The following is a 12,500-nucleotide window of genomic DNA, read 5'->3' as shown; positions in this document are numbered from 1 at the left end:
AAAATAAAGCATAAGAAACCATTTGGCATTAATTGTTCTCTAATAGTAATGAGATCACTGAAATATTCACAATTCAAAACATATTTCAGTTATGTCGTCTTCGTCCATGTCATCACCATCATTGTTTTTGTTATATATATCTGAATTAAATAACTTGAAGCATTTCCTGAGATGGGACAAAATCTTTACAACACAATCCTCTAAATTGAAGGTGACATCTGATCCTACAAATTGCATCTAACATCTTTGTTCTCATTCTATTTCTCAATTTAGATTTTACATTAGTTACATGGGAAAATATTCTCTCTACAATTGCATTGCTAGCTGGAGTAACCAGAGAAGAAAGTGCCCCACTTTGATAATTCCTGGAATGGGTTTTCACCCATTCCATTTTGAAAAGATTTAATCCCCACCCAGAACTTCACCGGAGTCCATTGGAATAGTGCCACTGAAAACACTTTCCTCTCTCCAGTTCACAATTATTAAATTTCTGTACTGCTGCTCTCAATTTTTTCCCATTTCATCTGATTTCAAAAGCTTAATGAATGGCAGGTCCAGGAACACTGGCCTAGCCACCTGATTTAAGACCACTGATGGATGCAAATTACTTAAATGTTTAAAGGTATTTCTGGAAGGGGGCAGTCTTGCCTCTAACTGCTCCACAGCATCCGTGATGAAGCTATGGCAACGGTTCTTAACTTCTATCACCTTTTCAATGACTTCACTTTGAGGATTCTTTTTCAAATATAAACTTGCTTCCTGTGCAAAGCGTGCTCCAAAGTCTGCTTGATTTTGGTGCAACTTGTCACCTTTTGGCGACACAATTCTTGATTTCATTGATCTATGTAATAAATTTAATATCACTTTCCATATTTTGAGGATCAAGATCAGTTCCTTGAAAAAAAGCATTGACTCTTTCAAAATCCAAGACAATTGGAGAAGCACACAGGAAGTAAAGCTTATTTATGTCATCCCCTAGCATCTCTCTTATCATTCTGGCCTTGAATTTAGCCTCTTGGCCACAATTCTGCTCAGCACAAAGGAAATAGCCATGCAGCTCATCCCAGTTACTGAGAATTTTGCTCATAACTTTTCCTCTTACCAGCCATCTTGTAGCAGATGGTTGCTGAAATGGAGCTGGTAGTCCTTTCCTTTCATCGTCTGGGTTCATGATGTTGAAGAGAGTCTTGTAAGACTCTCTCCGAAGAGAGCTTTTGGAGAACCATTTCGGAATTTCAGATAAGAGGAACCCCAGGTTAGATGGCAATTTATTGAAAGAATGCTGTATTACTAAGGGCAAGGGAGTGACAAATGCACCTCATTAGCACACAGTTCGGTGACTCCTCTTGTATTCGTGTCCATACAGAATTATTATGTCCTACCATGACGGATGCACCATCACTTGCAAATCCTATACAGTTGCTTAAGCTTTGACCAATGTCTTGCACTGATGTCTTAATCTTATCAAACAAAACTGCACCTGTTCCTTCAGTCACTGGTACAAGTCCTACTAGTTCTGTCATAATTTTTTTTTCCTTTTTGCTGAAGTAGCGAACAACTATGCATAAATGTTTTTCTGTACTAATGTCAGTTGATTCATCAACTAGCACAGCAAACTTTTCACCTTTGATATCATTCCTTAACTCCTGTTTAAAGGCAGGTGAGACTACTTCAGTGACCAATTTGCTGCATTTTGTCCGGTGCAATGATATTTTCCCAAGTGTACTTCCTTTTCCATGTTTTTTCATTATTTCACCAAGGTGGTCAATTGATTTAATAGAGCAATGACAAGATATTGCAACTGCCAACTCCAATTCAGTTTTTTTAACATCCTCACTTGGACCACTGGGGTAAACAGTAATAGGCTTTGTGGTTCTAATAACAGATTGTTTCATTTTGTGCTTCTCCGTCTGCTCATGCTTTTGAATAATGGAGAGTCTTGGTTTTAAATTGCAGAAGAATAGCTTGCAATATGCATCGCCTCGGCCATCTGGTGCTTCCTTCACCCACAAGAAGGTTCTTTCCCACTCACACTTGTAGTTTCTCTGGCTGTCGTAGAAACCTTTCCACTTCGGCATTGTGATGGTACCTGTAAAACATTTGGCTTTTTTTAACTTAATCTAACCGAACCTAACCTATGCTAAGCGGTAAATTATACTGATTGCGCTGTTTGTTGATGTTTTCATTTCTTCCATCAGTAATGATGGTACTAACAATGCATTAGGCATTTCGAAATTTCAGAAAAATGGCTAGTGAATGATTTTTATCGAAAAATGCCAAAAAAGTGCCAAGATGCCAACTTGATTTTTTGGATGCCAAACGCATTGAAAAAGTGCCAAATTTATAGATTTTGGCACCAAAAGTGCCAATCTGGCAACCCTGCTCACCTCCAGGGAGCCTCACATATTGAGAGTGGACACTCAAGAAGTCTTTGATTTAAAATAGTGGACGGTTTGTCAGTGGTATAGATTCCAAGTCGAGGATGAGAAGCAGGGGCGAGTACTGACGCCACTTGTCCGCCATGTTGGTAATCCTTTGGCTTATTTGAGGGTTTTGTGGGGTGTTTTGTTGGATGTTTGTTGAGAGGCTCCATGTCTGTAGGGGTGTTTACTTGTTTGGCTCGCTTCTTGGCTCTTTTATTTGGTTGTAATGGTGAATACTGAATTTTTGTACGTTTGCTGAAAGGTAGACGCCATCTTGGTTTGCCACACTGGTTTGGTCCTCCGCCATTTTGCTATTCCTGCTGCACATTTCAGGGATCTTTTTTTTTTTTTCAGCGATAAATGTTTTGAATCATTTGTTTGTTTTGACAGAGTGGCTTTGTGTGTTGTGTGCGTGTTTTGTGTGTGTTGGCCATCTTGTGGTGCTTGTTGTTGTTACTCTTTGCACGCCATGTTGCCACTCTCTGCTGCTGATGTAGCGGCTCACACACACACACACACACACACAAAAAAAAAAAAAAAAAAAAAAAAAAAAAAGAGAGAGAGAGAGAGAGAGAGAGAGAGAGAGAGAGAGAGAGAGAGAGAGAGAGAGGGGGGAGCGGAAAGAGATAATCATTTGTTTCTCTCTCTCTCTCTCTCTCTCTCTCTCTCTCTCTCTCTCTCTCTCTCTCTCTCTCTCTCTCTCTCTCTCTCTCTCTCTCTCTCTTTCGTCTTCCTCCACTTACCTTGTCACCACCTCTCCTCCTCCTCCTCCTCCTCCTCTTCGGCACCCAATCCTACACAAATACACGCTTGAGATATAGCGTGTGTCTGTCTGTCTGTCTGTCTGTCACTTGAGTGCCAATTGATGCCAAACTCTCTCTCTCTCTCTCTCTCTCTCTCTCTCGCTCTCCTCTTATGGTAAATGACTGTCAATAAACCTCCTCCTCCTCCTCCTCCTCCTCTTCTTTTTATCTTCCTCTCTTTTCTTCGTCTTCCTAAACAGTTCTCTCTCTCTCTCTCTCTCTCTCTCTCTCTCTCTCTCTCTCTCTCTCTCTCTCTCTCTCTCTCTCTCTCTCCTTTTTTCTCCACACTTTTTCTTTCGTTTTTTTCTCTCTATATACACTATCTTTATTACTCTCCTCCTCCTCCTCCTCCTTCTCCTCCTGCTCCTCAAGGAAAACGTAAAATAATCAAATAGAAAACGAGTAACGAAATCCTCACTTTTATTTAATTTTTCTTTCTTTTCTTTAGTTTCTCCTTGAATTCCTTAAACGTATACTATTAAGAAAGATATTAAGACGTGTATTGATAACGAAAACGGAGGAAAAGTCAATTAGTAAGTGATAAAAGGGCTATTTCTGTTTATATTGCAATTCTAAATTTTTATTTAGTTACCCCTTCAATTATTTCAAGGAGAACTATTACGGAACATACATGGACAGTTATAGAAAATGGAGAAAACGCTAATTTGTAAGCGAGAGAGAGAGAGAGAGAGAGAGAGAGAGAGAGAGAGAGAGAGAGAGAGAGAGAGAGAGAGAGAGAGAGAGGGGGAGTTTAAAAAGCTGCGGATATGAAAGATTGAGGGGAGAGGAGAGAGTGAAAGCCAAAGACAACAACAACAACAACAGCAAAAACAACAACAACCTACTACTACTACTACTACTACTGTTCATCGTCTTCTTTTCCTCTTCTTATTCATCTTTTCTTTTCTCTCTTTTATTCCCTCTCTATTTATCACTCGTTCCATATATACATTACCTTTATTACTCTCCTCCTCCTCCTCCTCCTCCTACCGAATTTTATCCAGAAAACTCTCATTTGAATATATACGAAGAGAGAGAGAGAGAGAGAGAGAGAGAGAGAGAGAGAGAGAGAGAGAGAGAGAGAGAGAGAGAGAGAGAGAGAGAGAGAGAGGAGGGGAAGGGGCGCAGTAACACCATCATCAGAGGAAAGGGAGACGATGTTTTCTCTCTCTCTCTCTCTCTCTCTCTCTCTCTCTCTCTCTCTCTCTCTCTCTCTCTCTCTCTCTCTCTCTCTCTCTCTCTTCGGGTGATAATGGCGCCTTCGGGTGATAATGTACTTATGTTTAAATAGAGAGAGAGAGAGAGAGAGAGAGAGAGAGAGAGAGAGAGAGAGAGAGAGAGAGAGAGAGAGATTTCTACAGCCTCTTTAGACCACACACATACATACACCCTTCCTCCTCCTCCTCCTCCTCCTCCTCCTCCTCCTCCTCCTCCTCCTCCTCTTCCTTCTCCTCCTCGTCTTCTTCCTCCTCCACCTCCTCCTCCTTTCATAACCCATACAATTAATATCAATTTATATCACTTATTGCTAATCTCCTCCTCCTCCTCCTCCTCTTGCTTTCTCTCTTACCTAAACTGCCAAGATAATATATACTCCCTCTAATTTTACCTCCTCCTCCTTTTCCACAACAACGTTAAGTTACACAGACAATGAAAGGAATGTTCTCTTGGGCGAGAGGTACTGCCCGCCAGGTAGGGGACACTACTTGCACCAACTCATTCGTTAAGAAAATCTTATAACTTAGATAATAATGGCTTAAAACGCACACAAGCCAAGCATACTGTGTCCTCAGCTCATAATGATCCCCCTCCTGCTCTTCCTGCTTCCTCACTGATGCACGTAAGGGTCACGGCTCGAGTTCTACCCTTGGCATTGTAAGCGCGGGACTGAACTTGCTCTCCTCGGCACAGTGACACGAGAATGTGGCAGTGGAAGTCATTTTAGCTGAGCCAAAACTACACGTCAGTTACGTTGTGTGAATGGGCATTGTTGGCGAGGTTTTCCACGGCTCTAAATGGCTGACAGACCGTGGTGGCGCCAAATGTTAGTGCGATATTAGTGCACAGCTGCTGATGTATGAATTGTGAGCCAAATAACACAGATAAGTGACTGATAGAATTAATATTTAGAGAATTAAATATACTAAATCATATAAATGTATTACTTCTATGGTTTTGAAAGGAGTCTTCATTGCAGTGATTCAGCATAATTAATTGAAAAGTGCATCACTGCCGCTAATGAAAAATAGTCATAATTTTATATTTTGTTTCATTCCTGTATCTGATTGGCTAAAGACCTTATCACATTCTTGAATCGAGGCCTCTGACTGGTGCGCCTGGTGGGTGCCGAAGTCTTTAGCTCCAAGCTGCTGAGCGCTCCAAGAAGGGGGCGCAAAGGTATACCATACCCTCTGACGAACAGGTTCCCAGTAAGACTGTGCAATGCCTGGATTTTCTACTGAAGATTTAGGCACAACACTCCATAATACGAGATTCAACAACAACAAGAGGAAACGACAAGCAATGGACGCCCAAGAGACCCTCGGTGAGAAGGGGAAGGCTAAGGAGAAACTAACCAAGAACAAGAAGAGGCGGCTGGAGAGCCTCGAAGACTGCACCAGCCACGAGAAGACGGTCACTGAAGGCTGTGCAGAGATGAAACATCGCGCGAGCCGGCGAGAACACAAAAATCAGAGGGACGGGAATGACATCAAAGGCAAGAAAACGATGAGCGTGGAGTGTTTTCATCCGATTATGGACCGCACCAAGAAGAGAAAGAGGCAGAACAAGGACGACGACGAGAAACAGAACAAGAGGAAGAAACAGGACACGGAGGAAACGGAAAACCAGGACAAGAAAAGGAAGAGGCAGGTTAATGACGACGACGAGAAGCAGAACAAGAAGAGGCAGAGGCAGGTTACGGACGATGACGAGAAGCAGGACAAGAAGAGGAAGAGGCTAGACACGGAGGACGACGAGAAGCAGGACAGGAAGAGGAAGAGGCAGGTTAAGGACGACGACGCGAAGCAGGACAAGAAGAGGAAGAGGCAGGACGCGGAGGACGACGAGAAGCAGGCAAAGAAGAGCAGGGGGGAGGGCAGGAGAGAACGAAAGAAGGGGGGAAGATGGAGTGCTGTCAATGCGTTAAGCATGGCATCAAGAGATGGAAGATGAGAGGGTGGTACAAAGACGACGTGGTGAGGCTGATGGTGGATGCCAAGAGAGTCAGCAAGGAGAGGAACGTGAGCAGGTGGTGCCGTCTTAATATTGGGAAAGAAAACCTGGTGTCCGCGACCGTGCGCGGCCACCCGTGCCTTGTCCAGCTTGACAGCGGCTCCTCATGCAGCCTCATGAGGCTAACACTGGCCCGGAGGCTGGGAATCGTCACGGGCAAGCAAGAGACGGTAAAGAAATACTTGTTTACCTGGGCTGGCATGCTGGAGTTGGACGTGATCGAGCTGGACGAGGTGGTGGTGATGCTGCGTCGCTACGTGGCGGTCAACACGCGCATGACGGTCATTGTACGCGGGGATGTGAGGAAGCACTACTTGGACCTCATAGTTATGTCCATGAGCCGCCTGCAGGAGGCCGAGGTGCGGCAGGAGTTCCATCCCGACGACAGCAGCACCCTGTTCCTGCGTCACCCAAAACGTCTGCGGCGGAGACAACCTTCGGACACACAACGCAAAACGTTCATGTTTGCCGCACGAGCGTTAGGCATCGAGGAGCCGCTGACGGTAATGGTGAACACTGGTAACGCGTCAACATTCTCTATCACTAAGACTGGTCAGGACAAGATGCTGTGCAGGACAGGCAAATCGACTGTGCTGCCGAAACGAGTCCTGCTGCACTTTGGCAGCGGCACAGACACTCTGCGAAAGATGGACACGATATACATGCGCCACTGGTTTGATTTCGTGTTTGGACGAACGCTGCTGTGTAAATTACAAGCAGCGATAGATTATGATGATTTGTCCATGACCTTGACGCTCAACGGAAAACGATACCGCTTCGACATCCTCACTCACGTCCTCCGTCTGCGTACGCCCAGAGGTGCCGCGTCCTCTCAGCCTCCGCCTTGATTTTATTGATTGATTGATTTTTTTGTTTTGTTTCGATTTGTTATCCATCAGGGAGGTCAGCAGAGGCAAGAAATAGATGAATAAAAATCCCGCTCAAAGAAGATCCCAAAACGAAAATAGGAGCAGTCAATAGAGTAGAAAAAATAGTCTGGATTAAGGATATAAAACTGAGTTCTTCATTAAGGATATTAGACTAAGAAAATCAAGATTATGGACAGTAAATCAAGGTTATTAAGATAAAGGATAGTAGATTAAGAAAATAGTCTGGATTAAGGATATTAGTTAAGAAAATAGTCTGCATAAGAAAATATTACACTTAGAAATGAAGATTAAGGATAACAAAATAAGGAAAATAAAATAAAAATATCAAATTAATAAAATGGCCTGGATTAAGAATGGTAGACTAAGAAAATAGTCTGGATTGAGGATAGTAGATTAAAAAAGTCTGAATCAAAAATAGTCTAAATTGAGATTAATGCATTAACAAAAAAAATCAGGATTAAGGATGGTAGATCAAGGAAAGAGTCTGAATTAAGAAAAGTAGATTAAGAAAATAAACTGGATTAGAGATAATAAATCAAGAAAATAGTCTGAATTAAGGATAACAGATTAAGAAAATGGTCTGGATTAAGGAAATTAAGATCAAGGTTGATAGACTAAGAAAACAATCTGGATTAAGGATAGTAGATCAAGTAAATAGTTTGTATTAAGGATAGTAAATTAAGAAAGAGGTCTGGATTAAGAATATTACATTAAGAAGATAGACTGGATGAAGGATATTACTTCAAGAAAGTAGTCTACATTAAGAATAGTAGATGAAGAAAATTCTCTACATTAAGGATAGTAAATAAAAAAAATAGTCTGGATTAACGACAGTAGATTAAGTAGATGATCTACTTTGTCTACCGTCTTAAGGATGGCAGATAAAGAAAATAGTACAGATTTAGGAGAGTAAATTAAGAAAATAGACTGGATTGAGGATTATACACTGATTAAGAAAATGTTGTCGTTAAGGATATTATAATTAAGGAATCTACAATTAAGGAGAGTAGATTAAGGACATCATTTGGATTAAGGACAGTAGATTAAGTAAATAGTCTGGATTAAGGAAATAGTCTGGATTAAGGACACTATATTAAGGAAATAGTCTGGATTAAGGACACTATATTAAGGAAATAGTCTGGATTAAGGACACTATATTAAGGAAATAGTCTGGATTAAGGACACTATATTAAGGAAATAGTCTGGATTAAGGACACTATATTAAGGAAATAGTCTGGATTAAGGACACTATATTAAGGAAATAGTCTGGATTAAGGACAATGAATTAAGAAAATAGTGTGGATTAAGGACATTGAATTAAGAAAATAGTGTGGATTAAGGACATTGAATTAAGAAAATAGTGTGGATTAAGGACATTGAATTAAGAAAATAGTGTGGATTAAGGACAATGAATTAAGGACACTTGGATGAATGTCATTAGGTTAAGAGCAGAGGTTGCAGCAATGGTTATGTACAAAGCAGTACACAGGTACATCCATGGGACTGAAAAGTTCTGTAAGGTAACACGGGCTGTGCTTGTATATAGATATATTTATTATATTGTAATCTGATGTATTTATACACAGATATATTTCTATATTGTAATTTGATGTGTGAGTTTGAGACTTGGGTCCATATTGATGTTCGCTGTGTGCTTGTGACCTGATGTTAAATGTGTTTATATATATATATATATATATATATATATATATATATATATATATATATATATATATATATATATATATATATATATATATATATATATATATATATATATATATATATATATATATATATATATATATATATATATATATATATATATGGATGCGTTACATAATGACGGAAGTCTTGATAGTGTTCTTGCGAAATATTTTGAAAAAGAATATTTCAGTGTGTGTGTGTGTGTGTGTGTGTGTGTGTGTGTGTTCAGTTTTCCTTTTCTTCTATAATATAATTAATAATACTCGTAATTAGACAATCAACTTCATTTAGAGTCACTTTAGTAGAGTGTTCGGAAATAAGAGACAATGACCATCACATAACGCTTATCATTTTCTTCAACTTTTTTTTATATTCATTTTCCTCCTTTTTTTTCTTCAAGTAATTCTTCTTGAACGTATTCTTTTCTTCACATTATCATCTTCTTCTTGTACTCTTGTTTTGTGTCCAACCATGACAACAACGGATGCAAGCCACGCAATATCATCACTTCCTTCATTGTTTCCACGTATACCTTAAAGACAGAAATAGATAAGGTGCTTTGCCCAAACACGTCAATGCTAAGCCCTTGTACAACTGTTTGGCACATCTTTCCTTAATTACTAACCACTCTGAGACATCTTTTCCTTGCCCTTCTTTCTGTACATATTGTTAATAAAGAACAAAGCTCCGAAGACTGTTACTCCCTTCATCAACACAAGTCAAAGTCTTCGTCTAACACTGTGGACGCTTATCAAGACTACTCTCTCAAGAGGGAAGCTTCAAGACACTCATCCTCTAATTTTTGACAATCGTTTCTGACTCAGTTTGGGGACCGGCGCCTCAGGGAACATTTTTTTTCTTTCCAATTTTGTTGGCCTTGGCAAGTACCCCTCTTAAATAAAAATAAATTAAATGAATAAATAAAAATAAATAAATAAATAAAAAACAAAATGAAATAGAAAGGGATGAGGGAGATGGAGGGAGGGAGGAAATGTAAGGATGAAGGGAAGGGGGAGAGGAGGGAAGGAATGGGGAGAGAGAGGGAATGGGGAGGGAGGGAAGGGGAAGAGAAAATAGGGAGAAGGAATGGGGATGGAGGGAGGGGGGAAGAGAGAGAATGGGGAGAGAGGGAGGGGGAAGATAGAGAGCGAGAGAGAGGGAGGGGGAGAGAGAGAGAGAGAGAGAGAGAGAGAGAGAGAGAGAGAGAGAGAGAGAGAGAGAGAGAGAGAGAGAGAGAGAGAGAGAGAGAGAGAGAGAGCGCCATCTGCAGGTTTTGGGCGGCCGAAGCCACCATTCTCCCCGGAAAGTCAAATTTTCGCGTGTTTTTTGAGCGCGCCAAATCAACGTCTATGTCTCAAAAATACTGCACAACAAAGTATGATTCAAGCACGTCCAACACTTCTGGAAACTAGTATGCAGTATTACCAATGTCTCCTCCCATCAAACCTCTTCCCCTCTTCAGTTCAATGACCTCCCGTTAACATGCGTCTGATCACGCTTCAACAACGCTTGATTATATTAAGTTACACAGAATGAAAGGGATGATCTCGTGGGCAAGGAGGTACTGTCCGCCAGGTAGGGGATACTTTTTGCACCAACTCAGTCGCTATGGCAGTCTTATAACTGGCCATCGTAGTGGTGACATCGTGGACATTCACTGGGGTAAGCAGATGTCATGAATGAGGCATTGCAGTCAAGGATTATTAACTTCCCGGGCCATCAAACTACCCACACATTCGTAGAAAGGCAGAGGTCATTCCACCATTGAAGTGGAGAATCCTCCTCTCGCTCATTACACTTCAATTACATTTCACGACCACGTAAGTGTTTGATGCTCACCTTGTCCGAGCAGCGAGAGAGAGCCGAGTTCATGGCGGGTCTTGGCCTCCTGGATGGTGCGAGGAAGCTTGAGCTGAGCCAGCAACTCTTCGCTGAAAAGACAACAAAAAGGTATGAAGGCGCCACCCACTCCTACATCATCCCTGGACTGAGCGCGTCCCGCTATTACCTGCAGGAGCTCGGGATGCATTGCAAGAAAGCCATGACTTGACAACAAGGCAAATTAATCCTCATATATATTACGCGAGTGGCCTTCCTGGGTACGTTTTACACACACACACACACACACACCTACCCACACAGACACACACACACCCACACAACTTCATCCTGGGATATGGAGAGTTGGTGAACAAAAAATACGCAGCACAGTGGTTAGACATAACGTCCAGCCTCCTCTCTGTCCTCACCAGCACTGAGAATAATAGGTGATGAGCGAAGGAAGGGTGTCGAAGCGGTTTTCAGAAGCTTGGAGTGAGTAGGAGGAGCCTTCGTTGTGGATCTCAATGAGGTAGTGTTGGATGTAGGGTCCCTTGTCCGGCGGGAGGCGCACGCTGAGGGCTCGGCTGTTTAGCTGGCTACTCTGTCGTACAATGACGTTCTGAAAAGAGAGGAATTTCTTGGCTACCGGTAAGGAGATGAAAGGCTTGGAATATGTCTTGGAATGGATACGCATCGGTTTCGAATCATCAGATTATACGCACAACAGAATGGAAACATACACACATATGCACACAGCTACGTCAAAATAATACAAGGGAATACAGCAGTACCACAGAAATGTCAATTCCTTGGCAATAACTACTCGTATACTGATTAGTTTGGCAAACCCTGACAGCTGATCCGAACTCACCTAATACATTCATGGTGCTTAACCACGTGGCAAGATTAATGATCTTTTCATCATTAGTTCACAAACTGTTCGTGATTGCGACCAAACAAATGCTTCTTAAGATGGGAGAAGTGTTAATGAATACATCTCAGGTAAAAAAAAAAAAAAAAGTGTGGAAACGAGAATATAGAGGATTTACCATATATATATATATATATATATATATATATATATATATATATATATATATATATATATATATATATATATATGGTAAATCCTCTATATTCTCGTTTCCACACTTTTTTTTGTTTTGTTTTAACCTGAGATGTATTCATTAACACTTCTCCCATCTTAAGAATGATTTGTTTGGTCGCAATCACGAACAGCTTGTGAACTAATAATGAAAAGATTATTAATACGTGGAGTCATTCACTTCCTTGGAGCGACTTGGATACAATCATGTTCACAAAACTTTCACTCAGGGTACATGCACAGCTAGTGTTTCCACCAAACGGAAAACTCTCATTTGAATATATACGAAGAGAGAGTGAGAGAGAGAGAGAGAGAGAGAGAGAGAGAGAGAGAGAGAGAGAGAGAGAGAGAGAGAAAACATCGTCTCCCTTTCCTCTGATGATGGTGTTACTGCGCCCCTTCCCCTACCCCCTCTCTCTCTCTCTCTCTCTCTCTCTCTCTCTCTCTCTCTCTCTCTCTCTCTCTCTCTTCGTATATATTCAAATGAGAGTTTTCTGGATAAAATTCGGTAGGAGGA

At 41.1% G+C, this 12,500-nt stretch overlaps 1 protein-coding gene across 1 annotated transcript; it reads right to left on the bottom strand.

Annotated features, from left to right (window-relative positions):
* Nucleotides 1-866: 866 nt before the first annotated feature.
* LOC135097527 (uncharacterized) lies at nt 867-11,762 on the bottom strand. The gene is made up of 4 exons (XM_063999460.1): nt 11,750-11,762; nt 11,307-11,520; nt 10,897-10,988; nt 867-2,089 (listed from the first exon to the last, which is right to left on the bottom strand). The coding sequence occupies exons 1-4, from the start codon at nt 11,760-11,762 to the stop codon at nt 1,269-1,271; spliced, it is 1,140 nt and encodes a 379-aa protein (XP_063855530.1). The 3' UTR covers nt 867-1,268.
* Between the last annotated feature and the right edge of the window lie 738 nt (nt 11,763-12,500).

The sequence above is a fragment of the Scylla paramamosain genome, unplaced genomic scaffold, assembly GCF_035594125.1.
Source record: "Scylla paramamosain isolate STU-SP2022 unplaced genomic scaffold, ASM3559412v1 Contig24, whole genome shotgun sequence".
Taxonomy (NCBI): domain Eukaryota; kingdom Metazoa; phylum Arthropoda; class Malacostraca; order Decapoda; family Portunidae; genus Scylla; species Scylla paramamosain.
The sequence above is the reverse complement of the archived record's forward strand: the minus strand, read 5'-3'. Positions and strand labels throughout refer to the sequence as shown.